Source organism: Anoplopoma fimbria, chromosome 13 (assembly GCF_027596085.1).
Source record: "Anoplopoma fimbria isolate UVic2021 breed Golden Eagle Sablefish chromosome 13, Afim_UVic_2022, whole genome shotgun sequence".
Classification (NCBI taxonomy): domain Eukaryota; kingdom Metazoa; phylum Chordata; class Actinopteri; order Perciformes; family Anoplopomatidae; genus Anoplopoma; species Anoplopoma fimbria.
The window spans coordinates 26730534-26749631 of NC_072461.1; the positions used below are offsets into that span (position 1 = coordinate 26730534).

A 19098-nucleotide genomic window follows, 5' to 3' on the forward strand; every position below is an offset into this window, starting at 1 on the left:
GATGTAATAAAACAGCTTTAAGAGGGAGCAGTTAACAGCGTTTAAAGTCCTTCAGGAGACAGAAATCACAGTTATAGTTTTTAAGACTCAGCCCCTGAACAATATTCATATTTCAAACAGCCTGTGTTTCTAAATACTGACCACGGCTGGTGTGCTAGTAACAAATAGGATGTTTTGGAAATTTTCTACACTAAAAATGGTCGTAGTTCCTTTTTCTTTACTTTGAAAGACTGAAATATCAAACCAGGGAATAATATCTCCACCAATAATTATTAACAAGCTGACTTTGAGTACATGCACAAGTAGACGCAGTAAAGCCTTCAGTCATGAGCCAGAGGCAGTAATGAAAAATAAATAAAAAATAGAAAACCCATAGAGGCCTCCGGGGACGCATTAGGCTCTGGGTGGTCCTGCTCCTCTGCCAAGAACACTATAATCCTCCGTAGTCGTCTCCAGCACCTCACAAACACCTAGCTCACTAATAACAGCTCTCATCGCCTCCACCACATTCCTTCATTCTCTATTCCTCCCCATAAACAAACTGGAATAACACCTCACTCTGGCTAAAATCCACCTTAATCACCTGCTGATTAACAGCCATGGTGATTGTGAGTCACACTTTCCACTGCTGCTATTTTTCTTCCGACACCCAGGAGAAACTGCTCGGGGACAAAAAAAACTAAACAGGGCTTTGAAAAGAAAGTATTTTTTGCAGTATTAAACCTGGAGAGATGAAGTGATGAAATATCTGTTGTATTAATGCAGGTGAGATTAATGCATGAGAGGGGAATTCTACAATGGATGCCTCCAGTGTGTGTGACAGTATTAAAGTGGCCCTATTATGCTTTCCCACTTTATCTCCCTCTTCTTTAGTGTGTTATATATATTTTTGTACATGTAAAAGGTCCGTAGAGTGTAAAACCTGAAGTCCACGCCTAAAAGGAGTTACCCTCCCCCTCAGAAGCTCCTGAGATCCTGAAACGGCTCCATTGAATTCTCTTCTTCACTTCTGTAACTTTATGAGGTCACAATGTAACTTTATGAGGTCACAATGTAACTTTATGAGGTCACAATGTAACTTTATGAGGTCACAATGTTACAGAAGTGACGTAAAACTCCTTCCGGCTAGTTTGGCCCTCAAACAACAAAAGAGAGAGCTGAATCTCCTGAAGAACAGTTTTTTGAAATGTGAAACGTTGACCAATCACAACAGAGCGGGCTAGCTGACCAATGAAAGCAGACTTTGCTTTCTAGAGGGAGGAGCCAGCGCTGCAACGGAGCGTTTCAGAGAGAGGGTGAGAAGAGGTGCTGCAGGACAGCCAGGATGAGAAAAACAAGGAGGATTATGAGCATTAACGCATGTAAACATGTTGTAACTGGAACTGGAGATAAAAATTTGCACCCGGAAAATAGCATAATAGTGCCTGTTTAATATATGAAGTGGATTTGTAGAGGTAGGAGTGTGTATAGTACATAAAGCTGGACGGATGGAGATGAGATAAATAGAAAAGCTGGCTCTCTGTGTACAATTTAGGGACGTCCAAGGAGCTTTTGCACCGAGAGTTTCTGGAATCCCAATCCTCCTGACGATATTCATTAAGGTGTGAAATTGAGATGCACCACCACGACAGTAATCACATTATGGTTTCTCTCTTCTCTCACCCTCTATTTCTACCCATCATCCCACCGGGACTCACAGCAGGTCTTCCCCACTCGCTGGAGGTGCTAGGCTAAGTGTATTAGCATGCCCACATGGGTTTAGCTCACTGAGCCACGGGGGTTTTATTTATTGGTCCAGGCTTTAGAGCGCTGGGGAGAGACTGCTGAGGTGGATCGGTGGAGTAACAGTCAATATAAACAGCCCTTGTTGTGCATGTATCTTGCATTGTTTCCATCCAGCGTTAAGACTTCAGAGACTCTTGGTAGGTTATAACAACAAGAACGCATGTGTCTTTGTAAGCTGTAGTATTTAAATTGTGTCTTTGACTAAATGGGCTTCTTCTGTGGTTTGGTCTTTAAGACTTTACACAGTAATTTTCTAATTGTTCAAAATGTTCCTGTTCAGAACGGGTCGATTGCTTGACCTCCAGTGTTGCTGATTGCAGCTTTTTCACAAGAACTGCTCATCCAAACAACTTCACACTGGACACCGCCTTTCATTTTGGTGAGAAATCGATCGGATGAAGAGTCGTCGAGAGAATCTAAAGGACAGACGTTCATACAGAGACTGCTTCCATATCAAAGGGGTGGGTGGGTCAAACTAAAAAATGGTCTTTCAGTTAAGACACTTCATAGTTATTTTAACCCAAACCTCTTTTCCTAAACCTAACCAAGTAGTTTCCTATGGAGACGGAAGTTTATTTTAAAAAGACTGTATGCATGTAACGATCGGAAATTGACACGTGTTGCTCATAGACGAAGTGGACCTAATCATTGTGATGTCATCCATTGGTTTCCATCGTCGCCAACTATGATTACGTGCCACAGGAGCACAAAACAACACAAAAATGCAAAATACTGGCTGTGATTATTTTGCATCAACACTATCAAAACTATGTACTATATAAAAGCAATGTGAATTTGTGACAGTGTTCTATTTGTGATGCATACAAATATTTGTTTCTGAACAAGTGATTCCAGTCTGTATACATATATATATATATTGATAATTATCGGGTTAATGTCTTAAATCACAATTAATTTGTGAAATTGAATATTCATATGTTCCCATAGTAGCTACTGAGAGCTGAACCCAGGTCTCTATGTTGGTGGGCGAGGGTTTTGCTCCTGTGTCACTGTTTGAATATGGCATAAATGGCACTTTAAAATATGCAAGTTGTGCTTTAACTGCTGTGGAAAGCCTCCAAGGCTTCCTCAACAGATAAGAGGGGGATTTCACAATAAAGCCTTTTGTTTGTTTTTTAGATGATTTCCTGGCAGAGACTTTGTCTGTTGTTATTCCTGAGGGTGTGGAGTGATTGACAGGAGGCGGCTTAATGCAGCAGTAATGATATCAAAACACACTCAGCTTCAGAGTGAAATCACAACAGAAAACTTAAGACAAATTATGTTTCCAGAACAATTTTCAAGTGCTAATTAGTTCTTATAATGTTTGGTTGTGTGTACGTTTTAATTCCCTGACCAAAACTGCCTTTTATCATTTATATATATTTTATATATATATATATATATATATATATATATATACATATATATATATATATATATATATATATATATATAATAAAGTGAAGATGAGTCTTCCACTGATCCAGTAAAATGGAGTAAAGCTCGTTCATGCTTTTGTTTCTAGTCGTCTATAAAAACAACAGACAACTCAGAATGTTACTACCAGGGTTTTAACTAAAATGAAAGTGAGAGCTCATATAACACCTTTTTTACGTAACCTATATGGCTTTCTGTATCTTTCAGAAATTATTTTGAAGTCTTTCTCTTAGTTTTTAAAGCGTACATGGCCTTTTGAATTTAATATTTTATATATCACAGACTCCCTATGTTTGATGATCCTCCCAAAAAACTTTTGTGATACTACTTTAAGCCTTAACGGTTCTTAAAGCTGCATTCTCTCTCCTGTCCATCAGGGGGCGACTCCTCTGGTTGTATAGAAGTCTATGAGAAAATGACTCTACTTCTCTCTTGATTTATTCCCTCAGTAAACATTGTAAACATGAGTTTATGGTCTCAATCTCTAGTTTCAAGTCTTCTTCAATACAGCATGATGTTCATTTAGTAAATGATGCTCCATTTAGAGTCAAACAGACCATAAAGCAGGGGATGCTTTAGGGCGGGGCTACACAGTGATTGACAGGTCTCTAACAGAGCTCACTCAACCACTTCTTATATAGAGTCTATGGGAACACCCTACCTCAATTTGTTTACATGTTGACTCAGTGGAAAGTTTTAAACAACTCAAAAAATAAAAATGTTATGATTTTCTCTTATTTTTACATTATAGAAATACAAATTCTCTCCCTTCATCTTTGTGTACAATTGTGTTTTTTTTACCTGGGCTTGTGACAAATACTGGAAGAAATGTTAAACATATCAACTTATTCTTGACACAAATCTGAAGCACTCTCTTTATCTACTGCAAAACTTAACATTTCCACACAATTCTGATTCAAGATTCTGATTCAATTCAAGATTCATCCAAAGTGCAGCAACAGTTCAGCAAGCATTAAATAATAATGACTACCTGGGACTCCCGAGTCAGCAAAGCCACACTACTAATGATGAATAAATACTCGGACCCCAGAGAGAGAGAGAGTCACTGCGTGAAATATTCAGTTAGAACATCCATTAAAAGTAATCCTGAACTGATCCACCGGATAAACAAGTCACACAGAGCTTATGTGAAGAACCCAAAACAGTGTGACTGCTGAACTGTGGATCAGTGAACTGTGGACGCACTTCCTGCTCCGCTCACAAGAGTTTCACATCATGGCTCTGATTTTGAAATCCGAATCTGATTCTTTGCATTTTTTAAGTATGAGATTATTGAACAGAAGTAGAGCGAATGAGAATATATGGAGACAGAAAGCATAGAAATATGAAGAGTAAAGACAGTAGAACGTAAAGTATGAGAGGCGGTGGATCGGCAGAAATTAAATTATCCATCTGGCAGTTTGGTCTCTATTTGGATGTTATTTAGCAACCACTTCACTTTAAAAAAAGAGGGATATCCAGCATGATTGTATATTGATGTAAATATAAAAATATTGTATATTATAGGGAAATTCTTATACATATATTTTGATAAAGACACAAGGATGTCATTTTTCTCCAAAAATTATTAAAAACAATATGACATGAATTCGTATATACGTGTGGAAAAAAGTAGAACTTAAATAATATATATAAATCATTTATATATACTATTATTATGTGTATTATTAACAAGTATTATGTGCAATATGTGACTATTAATGACATTCTAAAACATATGTGAACCTTGCAAGTGTTATTAGTCTCTAAATGAGGAGTCATTATGACTAATTAATCAGCCTAATGGACAAGAGTCATCTGAATTAACCTCATCTCATTAAACTTTACACTCATTCATCAACTCTCCCAGAGCAATAAAAACGTTAAAACACCTGGACTTTCTCAGTAAATGTTCTGCTGGGTTTTCATTCTAGATTGCACATGGAGTCACATGACACGGTCATGATACTCACTGCGGCAGTGTGTGTTGTCATGCTGGTAGGAACCAGGAGGACAGGAGGCCAGGCACTCGCTGCTATCAGCGCTCAGCAGAGATAACCGGGAGCTACAGGACCGGCAGTCCGACCCGCTGGAGCAGGAGGTGCAGGATGACTGGCAGGCTGTGGAGGGAAAAAGGAGAGAGTTCCACTGTCAGTCACTTCAAAAAGACTTCCTATCTGAGCTGCTTTCATGGTTACAGGACTGTCTGTCAGAGCTCAGCCAGAAGGCAGAGAGAGGAGAACCTGGAGGTGTAGTTCATTAAAGGTGAACCCGGTAAAGTTACATTTGAAGTCTTTAGCTGTTCTGGACGGGATGTTCTGAGACCGTGGAGGGAAACTGGAAGAAACCTGATATATATTTCAACCCAAATGTTGCATTTATTTAAAGAAAATATCCCGAAGTACTGGTTTAATAAAATGCGAATACATTTTTGGCTATGCAGATTTTCTCAAAAGAGCAGAAAATATCCTTATACAACAGTTTGTAAGACATCTTATTAAAAAGTTACTCCTCATATTTCCTGCTTATACCTACAAAAGTCCAGCAACATGTGAACATTTTTTTATAAAGTCTTTTAAAACTAGAAGCAGCAGAAGAAAATTGATTTGCATGTTGTCGTTGGTATAGTTACAAACATCACCATCACTCTTTCTGAGTTTTACAAGTCTGAAGGTTTTTGCTATTTAAAATTGGATTGTATCTGAATAAATCGTTGCCTGCTACACTGCTGTAAATAAAACTAGAAGCAGCAGAAGAAAAGTTTGCATGTTGTCTATATCACCATCACTCTTTCTGAGTTTTACAAGTCAAAGGTTTTTGCTATTTAAAATTGGATTGTATCTGCGTTGCCTGCATCTAGTGGCACAAAGTGCTGTTTGGCAACAAAACACAAGAGTAAATAAAGTTTTTGTTGATTTCATTATTTCACCGCCCAAAAAAAGAGAAACCTAAAACCTGTTACATTTATGAAAAAGCTCAAAGAATAAAAAACACAGAATGGAAAGCTGTGCACAATAAATGTTGTTTAAAAAAAGTAATCTCCCAGTTGAGATGAACTATATCACATAGAGGAACAAGGAGTGCATTGTTTCATCCAAATATTCAGATTAAACTCGCCCTCCTGTTTATACTCTTGGAGGTCTTTCACTTTAGCAGCTACACACTGTTTGGTGAAATGTATTCAATTTACAGACATCTCCATAAATATAATAATGAAACCGCTGCCCCTACAACCCGAGAGAGACTTCAAATGTTCTTTAATGAGAATTCTCCAGATTACAGAATAAAAAGCTACTAAATCCCCGAAAAAGCTCCCAGACAGCCGCTCACACACAAGACAGCAGGAGGAAGAGGAGAGGAAGAGGAGGTGTTTGGACGGAGGAAAGAAAGATCGTGATCAGGATGAAGATGACGGTGAAGATGGAGAGAACGATAGATGAGTAAAAAAAAGAGGTAGTGAGATAGACAGACTGGAGGCAGAAAGGACAAGAGATGTGAAAGAAGATGAGAAGAAGTCTGAGAGAAAAAGGAGGAGAAGGAGACGACGAGAGAGAGACGATCTTATCAGCAATGCAGCTTTAGTTCAAAATGTATAAATTAGGCTGTGTGGAGTAGAAAAGAGCTGGTTTCAGTCTACTGGCGGCCATATTGGTTTATTCACACAACTCACACACAGCTGATGACTCAACTGTGTCCAATGCACTGCTGATAAAAAGTTGTCGCAAAATAGACCAAAAAATTCTAATTAAATGCACAAATGTGAAATTGGATATTCTGAAATAATTCATACAAATCAGTCATATCAGGAACGAGTGAGCTGTACATTTTGTCAGTATTGGGAGCAATTAACTAACAAAAGTACAGTTTATTGGCAAGAAATGTCATTCAAGCAATGTAGTTTTTTGCAAAATCCTCCTGTTTGGCGAGTGGATTATCAAGTCAGAACACATCGTCTGATGCATGTCAGTAAGCGTTAATGATCAGAGTAAAAAACTCATTTCCAGGACTGTTTGTCTCGCTGCAGCTGATACTCAGGAAGTGCAGTGTTTGGCTTTACTGATGTTGTGACGCTGTGTTTGGATAAAAACTAGAATAACCGCCTTGCAAGTTGCAGTTTACATCCATGTCCGTCCAAAATGGCATAATTCTGTCCAATATGTCCAATAAGTAGCATATTCATTCTTCAGTTATGGCCAAAATGGGGTTTGTGAGGTCACAGTGACCTTTTAACACTAAATTAATTGTATCCTTGACTTCACGAGAAGGGGACGTACAGACATAGCTCCATTAAATCCGAGCAAGTGAATCATTCAGTTATCATCAGCATCAACTTTCCTGATGTAGAGCAACGTGTTTAAATCTTAAAAGTATCTCCTGTTATAGAGTTTTTCAAACAGCACTACATCAAACAATACACCATTTATTTTTGTTCCAAAGGGTCAAAATAAAATCTACATTTGTAATGAATATATGCACAACCATTAATTAATAGAAAGTGAGATTTAAATGTAACAAGTTTTATAATTTGATTTGTTTTAGTTGTGTCATTTCTTCAGGTTGTTCATCAGTCCCGTTCGAGTGAATGCGGTATGTAAGGAAAAACGTTGATGGGATTTTATTAAATGTGGCAGAAAACATCCACTCCCACGGTCGGGTCGAGATGGCCACTGTGGATTTGCAAAAACGGCAGCAAGACCGCCCGACGACGTGTTCTAACCTTTACCCTCTAAGGTCAACTCTAAGGTCAACTAACCTCGACCATCTCTCAAAAGGAGGGTTACCGTCTAGAAACGATATCGATTTTGTTGGTCAAAGGTCAGAGTAACTGTGACCTCATGTTTGTCCAATATCACAGGAAGGCCTCGAGGGAATCTCTTTAAATCTGGCAGAAACATCCGCTCTGACCCAAGAAGGAACTGATTAGAACTTGGTGGTCGAATAACAAAAACCCATTTTTGGCCATAAGTCAAGAATTAAAATACTAGTTAGCCCAATTTCAAGGATTCAAGGATCAGTAATTGTAATTATGCAACACAGGGATGGACAAGGATATCCATGTTATAGCCCATTTTTAACACAACAAACACATGAACAACAAAACAAAAATGCACCTTTTTTGAATTTGCATCATGAGGAATGCAAACAGCCGCAACACAAACAATTCTCTGGGCATAAAATGTGACCGACATCATAACATAAAATATATAAATAATACATTTGATATCAGGAAAACATTGTCCATCAACTATGTCACTCAAACGTCTAATATGATAAAATTATGAGGTGACAAATATGGATGTAAACTGTCAATTAGCAGTTATTCTAGTTTCATATTCTTTGATTGTTGATATTTCATGAGATTTTTCTGATCACATCTTGTATCATTGATTTTTGACTATAATCATCATATTTGATCTAATTTAAGTCAAATCAGTTTTATGTTTGGTAATGTCTCTGTTGTATTGTGCTGCTGCTTTCTTGGCTTGTTGAAAGAGGTTTTTAATCTCACTTTAATGTAAATTTAGTATAACACAGATACACAATTCTCACAAATATCCGTCTTTATCTCTCTGAAGCACACTGTTTAAAGATGTAGCCGTAAGCATTAGCAGCTAGGGCTTCAACGTTAATGCCTTTCTCTGTGCCTGGTACGACGTGTTGGTGTTTTACAGTTTCGGGAGGCAGTGAACGCCTCACGAGGAGAACAGATCATTGAGATGGAAGGAATGCAACGCAGTAAAACGCTCAGAACATTACGGCTGTTCAGAGGTCAGCGCTCGGTCAAGGTGCCGCGGCGAACGTGGCCTCGACAGGTTACAAACACACATACATGAATAAAGGATGAGAGGAGGGAGAGCAATCACACACACACACACACACACACACACACACACACACACACACACACACACACACACACACACACACACACACAGACAGGATATTTAATGCAGCTGCACTTTGACAAATATTTCCTCTTGAAGGTGGAGCAAAATGTTTGCTTTGATTTCAGCTGCTAAAGTTTAGCTTAAAGGGTGACTTTGGTATTTTTCAACCTTGATCCTTTAACCATGTTTTTGTGTTTAAATAAGTAGCTCAACGGGCTGCAATGTTATCTCATTATGTCCATTAAAGATGCTTGTTGTTGCCGCTGACAGGCTCAGATTGTTATTATATGTATCTGACAACATTATGGAAAGAACCCTGCAGAGAAATAAAACCTTTTTCTTTAAATTTCTGTTTGTTATTGAGTCATGTGACTTGTTGACGGGAGAAAAGCTGTGGAAACGGTAGTGAGAGCTGGAGGGAGGAGTGTCGGTGTTGTCAGAGTCTGTTGTGTTTGAGGACAGTTAGTGTTATCGAGAAGATTTTCAATATCGTGGCTGAATATTTAGACGATTACGAAAATGTGGAAGCGACACAGGAGCGATGCATGCAATTAGAGATCAAACAAAAGTTCTCTCTCAATTCTGGACTACTTTCAGTAATCACTGAGACTCAAAAGCATGGGGAAATATGGTCCAGGTTGGAATACAAATACTCACATTGCCCTTTAAATCTAGTTCCTTTTTTCTGTTGTTCAATAAAAAAAATGAATTTTTTGCAAGGGGAGATTCGGCTTCAATTCAGAACATGGATTTACTACATTGTTGAAACCTATTTTTTCCATAAAAATGCTAACTAATCTTTCTTAACAGCCATCAGAAAGTAAAGGTACAAGTACAAGTACCACGGTATTTAGCTGAGCTTCTAGAGGGTCACCAGAAAAATATAAAATATAACAAGTATCTGAATTAATTGGGAGCTTCTTCTGCCTCCTGTTAGATATCAGTGGAAAGAGTCAGTTGCACTAATTCCAGAAGTATGTGTGTTGATTCATGTGTGTTCTGAGTAATGAATAAAGTTATGATTCAAAGAAGAAAATGTTAATATTTCAAAGCAAACTGTCGGATCAAAGGGTTCATTTTGTTCCGTCACGGATAATATTTCTTTGTCCCCATTAATTTTTCAGCAAAGTTAAAATGTTTAACGAGCAGAATCAGACAACAAAAGACAAAACATTCATTAACTACTAACTGTGAGTGTTTTGTAAAAGAATGATAAATGAGGTAGAAAGAGCCTCGTCTGAAGTGAGATAATAACAAGATGAGGGAGAGTTTGGAGGCGGTATTTGGATATATATATTTAAAAGATGGTTCTACCTGCACACACTCGTCCGTCGGCATAGTAACCGGCTGGACAGACGGACAGACAGCGTCCGAGATGGAGGAGGGCCTTCGGGTCCCTGCAGCTCTCACATTGGTCGGGAGACCCCGAGCATGACAGGCAGTCTGCATGGCACTGGACTGAAAAAAAAGAAAACACATCTCATTTAGACATTTGAAATAATTCAATTTATTATATGTTTGCATCGACAGCAAAAAATATCAAAACTGTATGAAAAAGATTATATATACATGAAACGCAGACATTCAATTTCATGCTGATTTTATTCTACACATCTGGACAGACACTGTTGGCGGCTCTTGAAGAGTTGAAGAAGTCTCTCTCGCTAACTCGATGGAACACATTTTGACATTTAATTTTATGCAAATTCCATCCATCAGATTTGGCTCTGCACTGAAACTCAGTTAGTGCAGGCTGACAGATTTAACTTTGCAAAACCACACACACACACACACACACACACACACACACACACACACACACACACACACACACACACACACACACACACACACAAACTAAATTATTTTTATGGACGTTCTCCAGTCAGACTGGTGGAAAAGCTTCCTCCCTATGGGGAGTTTTTGAGAACATCCACAGTCATCTGCTGTCTGCAAACAAATCCACTGGTGCATTTTGTGATGAGGCGTTTAAGTGCTTTCACTGCCCACACTGGTTCCCAGTTGGTCCAACAATTTACCATCAACTTATGAGCACAGGCTTTTTTCTTTAATGTGCGGACCAACTGCACTTAAAAGTCATTACACACAGAGTTAGACGGTGTTTAAACTGTTTTTTGTATATTCTAAATGCACCTTAATGATGCTTCTGGTCGCTGGCTGGAAAGAAATTGTTGTTGACCAGTAACCATTAATGCACTTACAGGTTATTTCTAATCACAAAGCATCTGATCCATGCTTTTTGCCATTTTTGCAACCCTTTTGCATCTCCGTCCGTCTGTTTTAATGCTGACTACAAAGCTCTGATTGCCACAAATGATGAGTAAATTAAGAAACAAAGTAAATTTAGAAACAAAGTGAGCACAAATCAATCACATTCTGAGGTTTTGAAAAGTCTCCTGATAATATAATTAGAAAGAAATGGAATTCCCTGCAAAATCTCACTGTTAGCAATAACTACTATGTTGGAACTACATGAGAAAATGTTCTTAGGTTTTTTCACTACTGACTTCAGCAGCTGCTTTGTAAAGGTTACTTTAAGTTGTATTTCAGATGTAGCTCAATAAAGATCTCGTGAAAAAGCTGCCGTGTCTTTTGTCGGACGTCTTATCAGTGTCATATATGTGAGTACAAAGAATACAAATACATATGTTTATTTTTTTATAACACTGTATAAACCTTTCCATGACTTTCCATGACTTGTGACCTAAAAACATCGTTCCTTCTGGGTTTGTTGAAGTTGTTTTTATATATTTTTTTCAACTAAGGGGAGTTGTGAAGGCAAAAAAAAGTCTATTCTCCTCTTCTATGGAGAAAAATGAATGTAATTTCAGAAACTCCTATGACTCGTTTACATAAACCCCATCAGCACGTACAATGACAGAAACGAAGATGACAGCTTGTCGTATCTGGATGTCAGAAGACACAATTGCACGCTGTCTCTTGTCAAAAAAAAAATCAGGATTTGCTCTGTCGTTGCTCCATTCTTTATGCAAATGCATTGAGTAAAGAATGGGCTTTCCTCCTGTAAAAATAAGACTAAGGGATGTGATAAAAAGAACTAGAAAAGAAAAGGAGACGACTTGTAGAATGGAGAGACTATGAGGAAAGTGGAAAAAGAGTTGGTGAGAACATGAGAAAATAATAAGTAATCCAGAACACACTGTTCTAAGTCTCTCCATCTCTCTCTCTCTCTACCCACTCTACTACCTCATTATTTTCTTTCTCCTACACAGCCCCATTATCTTACTCATCTCTCTTCTAGCCACTCTCACTTCCTGGCCTTACTCTTCATCCCCGCCTTGTCTTCTCTCTGACTGAGAAAAAGAAATTATGGAAAAATAAGTGTTTAAAGGAGGAAGTAAGAGTGAGAAAAGTAGGAGATCGAGATACTCAGCGCCGTATGTTCCGTGCCGTTGACGGGTTTGTTGGCTTATACGAATGTTAGTCAAGTGTTTGTCTCTCTGTTCAGCCGTGTCCGAGGCTTCAGCGGGCGGTAATGAACCGGTAGTGTTGCATGTATACTCGTCTCTCATCTATCCTGAGCTCTTTCTGCTACAACACAAATGTTAAATCACTCCAGTGGAAACAAATGAGCATATCTGAATGCAAAAACTCCACCTGAATAGTAACAAGATCATTTCCTGTTTGCTCTGACATCTGAGAAGTGAATTGATTTCTTAGATTTTTTCCCCTCCTGAGGATAAACCCACATTGACTGCACAAGTTGAGCGATCACACATTGTTTACAGCAGGCTGCCTTGATGCTTTACTAACGCTGTACTTTCATTTCCTCGCGGAGCGTAGAGAGCCTGAATCCCTGAAGCGCAAAATTAAAAAACTACAGCTGTGATTAACAGAAAAAGTTGTTTGAAAACAGCTCATCCGGAGGTGTGATTAACTGCAGCTACACTTGATTATGACAAAACTTTCTCACCGTGTGAAACCTGCAGATGTGTTAATATTTGGCAGATATGAGGTTATTTTGTCACCAAACGTCATGAGAAACAAGCATAAGAGAAAAAACCAAATCCCCTGCCAATGTGGCTGACCTCTAGCTGAGACTGGCCTCCTGCCACATGGAGAAACAAGCCAACAACTTACCAACCAAAGCCAACATTTACCAGCAGTTGGCTGGTGATTCACAGTAAATTTCACACCCTGATTCCCACTAAAAAAAAAGGACACAGCGCCATTCAGAACGTCAGCCGTGCATCCTGCCGCCAAACGCTCAATCTCGGGACGCTGTATTTGAGACAACAAAGCCTCAAAGAGGATCAAATCCCTTTAATTCTTCCAAACATTGTACATTAAAATTGATGAAATAATGGCGACGGGGTTAAGAGCCTATACACAGTGTGTGTGTGTGTGTGTGTGTGTGTGTGTGTGTGTGTGTGTGTGTGTGTGTGTGTGTGTGTGTGTGTGTGTTACAGATGCACACATTTGAGGATCTGTGGTTCGGCATTCATCAACGCTCTCAGAATCCCTCCAGGGAATCTCACTGAAAATGTAAAAACAGTCCAGCTTCAGAGAAGGAAGGAAGTTATTTATGAAGCTTCCTCCAAAAAAAGACGAGCACCCCGGGGGAGAGCGTGACGTCGCTGTTTCATGGGGCTCTTTAGCCGCAAAGTAGAAATTCTAATGATGCGTCAGAGTTTAAAGAAGTACTCAGCTAAATTATAGATTCTGAACATTAATATAGCAGAAAACTACTGTTTGTAATGTAAAGATAAAGTGGGGAAATGACTGCATGAGCAGAGAATGACACAGTCATCTAGACACCAGCTCAGCCGTCGCCATGTTGAGAGCCATTCGGAGGCAACCTGTCAATCATAGATTTGCTCTGAATTTATTTGAGTAAAAGTAGCAATACAACAGTGTAGAAGTACTATGTTACAAGTAAAAGTACTGCATTCAAAACCTTACTCATGTGAAAGTACAAAAGTAATAGCATACAATATGCTTAATGTATGAAAAGTAAAATTACTTATAATGCAGAATGGTCCATTTAAGAATAACGTATATCATTTTACTGAATTATAATTATTGATGTGTAAATGACGTATATGTTGCAGCTGGTAAAGGTGGAAGTTAATCTACTTACTACTCTTATTACTAAAGAATCCTTATAATACTGCTAGCTTCAATCAATCAAGTTGTATTGTACTATACTGTACAATAAGTACATTACTTTAGTAAGTAAGTTCCCAATACTGCATGTTTTCTCTGAAAGTTGTGTTTTGTAGATTACAGAAACATTTGAAATGCAGAGAGCAGCACCATTACTAAGTGCAGCCAAGTAAATAATATGATGCCAAACAGCTTAAATATAACAATTAGACCAATGTGCCATTTGAAAAATAGACTGATAGTAAACTCTGGCACAGTGACTCGAAAGCAAATGTTTAAATACAAATTAAAAGATAAGGAAGTTTAAATGTGTCTGCATGAAATTATTTAATCATCTATTCCGAGTCACATAATTGAACATAATAATAATAAAAGATCTGTAAAATAGTTTTTATGCCATAATTTTATTCTGAGTGCGCCAGAAGAGTCAAATTTGATGTATCGTTTCAAGAACTGTTGGTCGTGTCAGACAGAAAGTAATCGCTATAACAAAGCTGTATTTCCCCCCCGATGCCAGAAGACATTAGGTTGTGGAGTCTTTGGGGAAGGAAAGAATCACTTTCTGCAGAAGTTCAGTCACAGAAAACACTCCGTTTCTGTCAAAGAGTTCCCTAAACATTTCTCCTTCGACATAATGACGGATTACGACGTCTCTGGAGTCGTCTCCAAGGTTACGGGAGTGGATTTAACACTTAATCCTCACCCTTAAAGTACTCCCAAATATGTATCACTCTAAGAATATTTAAACCAGTAAGACATGCCCTGATCTGCTTGTTTGTATATAAGTACTTAATAATAATACCTGTATGTGAAAAGACTTATTTGGCAGAGATGAACCATATGTGATTGAGACCTGAACGCAGCACGGCTCCTGCTTATGTCGGGTGTGACCAGCTGACCTCTGGGCCTATAGATAGCCATGATTAATAGGCTTAAAGGATGATTCACGGTTCCAGTTTGAAGGGAAAAGAGAGAATATGTTTTATTTTCTTCCTATTTTTCTATTTCTATTTTTATCTGCAAAGTCGGAAAATCCAATCCACAGCCAGGCACACAGAGTAAAGAACGATTGAACACACATATCAGCACATAACTGTAAAGTGAAGTGTGTAAATGATTAAATCACTTTGTTAATGCATGCATATATGCATTATAAAACCATTACCGTACTGCACACACGTTGACACGCACAGGCGGCGAGGTGATGACAGGTGCAAGTGCAAACCGCACCAACACGTTTAAATGATTCCCTCAGGCACACATGATAATCGCTGTGTATGCATGAAAAACACACATTATATTACATATAGTATTCACACATATGCACTATCTCACCTGTAGCTTTAATATGGAAACAGACATTTAACCCCTCTATCACCAAAACTCATTAACACTAACACATGAACAGAATGTGTAATATAAAGAGAGAGCTCTTGAGTCTTTCCTCTTCAACGCTGTATTATTACATAAATATGTATACAGCATGGTGTACATAAAGAGAGTCAGAGAGGATAAAGAGTCATATAAAAAGTTAAAATAGAAAGAAACTTGAGATTGCAATGGATAAAGACATGAGGTGTTCTGCAGAGTTAGGGAAAAGATCCTTAAATGTGGGGATAGAAAATGAAAAAAGATTAAAGCATCCTGGTGTTTTCCACCGCATATAAGGAAAAGTAAAGAGGAACAAATATGAAAGTAGGTAGTTTAGTTCAGTGGGAGTTGGGCTCTCTTATCTAAGAGATGATGAACAAGCAAGAAAAGAATGAAAATCTAAATGCTTTTTTTCCTTTTTTGTTAAATATTAGACCTGGTTGCCTCTTTGAGCCTCGGACAGTTATCTAAATGAAATCGCCTGAGAGGGATAGAGGGGAAATGTCTCTTTGATAGAGCTGTTAAAAACAGATCTTAAATGCTGCTGTGTAGTCCTGTACATTTACCCGCTGCGGGACTAATAAAGGATTATCTTATCTTATCTTATCTTATCTAAATGTGACTAGATTATGTTTTTTTCAGTCATAGAACCACTGGTTTAATCTTTAACAATGTGTTATAGGATTATAAGAATGTTTTATGTAAAGTCTTAAATCTGAAAAATAACTTAATAAACTTAATTTATAAAGCACAAATAAATTGAAAGTACAAAAGCAAGGTACAATACGTCATATTGTACTTACAGCAAGTATTGTAATTGAGTAAACATACTTAGTTGCTTTCCTCCACTTCCTCTACTATCATATTAAATCATTTATATCTAAGTGTGATGATCTCAATTCATCTTCTCTCTGGGGGTTAACAGGCAGGTCAACTGTGTCCTACTGTTTACAACCATTCTATAAAACATCTCCCGATCATCTCTACAAATTCACATTTATATGAAGCTATTGGCGTTTGTAGGACAACATTTACACTCACAAACGTTCACTGATAAAACTTCTCAAATGTGATCGTTATGTAATCATGCATGATGCCTAAAAGCACAGCAAATGTCAACAGAGACTTTTAGAATTACAGGATAATAAAGCAGATGAACCTCTGGTGTTTAAACTGCCATCAACACTACAAAATACCTTCATATGAACTTAAATCCATAAGAGAGCGAGCTGCTGAACGAGATGGGAAGACACCGAGTCACTGCACCAGCTGGTAGATATCATTAATAACCAATGTGGTGTTTTATTAAACTGTTGAATTAAACATAACTTATAGAGGGAATCAGTTTTTCTACCAAACACACACACACACGGCAATCCGAAGCAAAATGCAACAACATCAGACTACGTTGTATATGTTTCCCCTGTTGTGTACCTAAATGGATTACACTGTATTGGCATGAGAATATACAGTATTTTTTACTTTTTTAGACATTTTAATATGCTGCTGCTGAGAAAATCGCTGCAAACAGTAAAAAGAGCAGAAAGCCTGTCGAGGGAAACAGAACACACACAAACTTCATCCAATACAACCTCATAAAAGTCTCGTCCTATTTGTGAGTCCTGAGATGACAAATGTCTCCCGAGTCCCCACTGTAATTATTCATTCAATGCAGCCAAACTTAATTATAAGTCTTCATAAATCTTAGCAATGTAGTCCTACTGTTTAATTGCCTATTGGGGGTAATTTACTATATGAGATATTAACATGTGTTTTTTTTGGTCATAATTGGTGACAGTCTGTGTCAATAAGACGGATGGATCAGCCTTTTTTTTTTTAAAGGAGGGACGTGAAACAGAAGTGCGTGATGTGATTGTTTGTGTGGTTTACAGAAGGAAATTAACCTAAAAGCATAATTTAATGCCTTTAAGAGCATTTTCATTTCTTAATTTGTGGTATTTTTTTAGCTGAAACGGGTTTAAGGAAATGTTAAAAAATAAGAAAAGTATGTGCACCTACTGGGACTGAGGTCACCATTACAGCTACACCGTTTCATACTACTGCACTCATTAAATATATATATATATATATATATATATTCTGCTGTGGAAAACTGGCCAGCAAAGTGAAAGTCATTTTATTTAATTCATGTAACTTCAAGGCCCCGAGGGAGGCGAGAAAAAGCAGTGAGTTCAGAGAGGTTTTTAAACTGCCCACAACTTCAAATGATGGCTTTTTTGTTTGAAAAACACAAAAAAATACGCCCATTAAACAACAAATTGGACCCAGGAATTCTAATCACATCACCCCGCCTGCTTTTCAGATAATCGTTTGCGTTTGATGTTGATATTAACATGTATAAATGAGTGTAAATAAGAAGAATGACTCGGCTACATTAAGGTTTGATCTAAAGTTAAAGTTAAAAGCAGTGACTTTGGACAGTTTCTATTGACTCGGTGTGACTGTTCCAGTGTCCGTCCTCAGGCGCTGCCCTCCTCGTCCCCAAGGACACCTTTGATTTTGTCCTCCTGACCGACTCTACAAAACTCTGTAACTCTGTTTAAAGAGCATCTCTACCTGCTCGCTGTATTCTTTAATTATCCGACCAGCTTCTCATTTACATACGCTGTATTTAAAGCAGAGTGTATTTATAAACCGGTAGAAGCTCTCTGGAGCAGGTGCTGCAGTGTGCTTCACAGTGAAAGACAAAAGCATGAGATGTAACACAAATATACACCCATTCACAGCTGAACAGGAAAGTCCCATTACACTCCATATTTTAAAAGCATGAGTGAGATGAGTATGGTAAATCAATGCACCATGAATTTCCTGATGGCGTACTCGTAACTGTCATAAAGCTGAGTGTGTAACGCTGGACAATACTCAACCTCAATGGTCGCCATCTAGGCTACGTAGTGTTCAAACAAACTTATGAAGATGGCTGCTAGCTAGTTAATTCAGAGCTTATGGAGATTAGTATCAGGAGGGTGATGTAGCAAAAGCCAACCATTCTTGTGATTCACAGCTTACATATAACAGTCTTACTGCTGAGGAACAGGCATGCTCAGTGATGGTAACAGTACAGGGCTTCAGAGGAATTGCTAATAGACAGGATTTGTTCAAGTTGTGGTCTGAGGAGATCAAATAAAAAAGTAAACCATTGTCAACTCTAGTTAGATTGTGTAAGAGAAACCTTACTTACGCGAAACCCAGAACCAGGCAAAAACAGTAATTCACCCACCTATTAACTGCAGCACAGATGAGGTCCTCTGTGAAAAGACAATATTTCAGTGTTGTCAGATATTGAACCTTCAGAATGCAATCTTTGGCTACCAAAGTTGAAATATCTGGTAATTTAGAGACTTACCATCAACCGGAGTCTCCTTGCACTGGAAACAAGCAAAGCATAATTTTAGTCTAGTAGTAAAAAAAGCTACTTAATGTTAAAATGGCAGAAAAGATTAAT

The 19098-nt window shown here is 38.1% G+C and overlaps 1 protein-coding gene across 1 annotated transcript in view; it reads right to left on the minus strand.

Annotated features, from left to right (window-relative positions):
- fras1 (Fraser extracellular matrix complex subunit 1) overlaps positions 1–19098 on the minus strand; it is a 262161-nt gene that overhangs the window by 145672 nt on the left and 97391 nt on the right. The window contains exons 12-13 of the mRNA XM_054610644.1: positions 10428–10571; positions 5199–5345 (exon numbers count right to left, since the gene is read on the minus strand). Coding sequence (XP_054466619.1) covers positions 5199–5345; positions 10428–10571 — 291 coding nt within the window. The remainder of the gene's footprint in view (positions 1–5198; positions 5346–10427; positions 10572–19098) is intronic.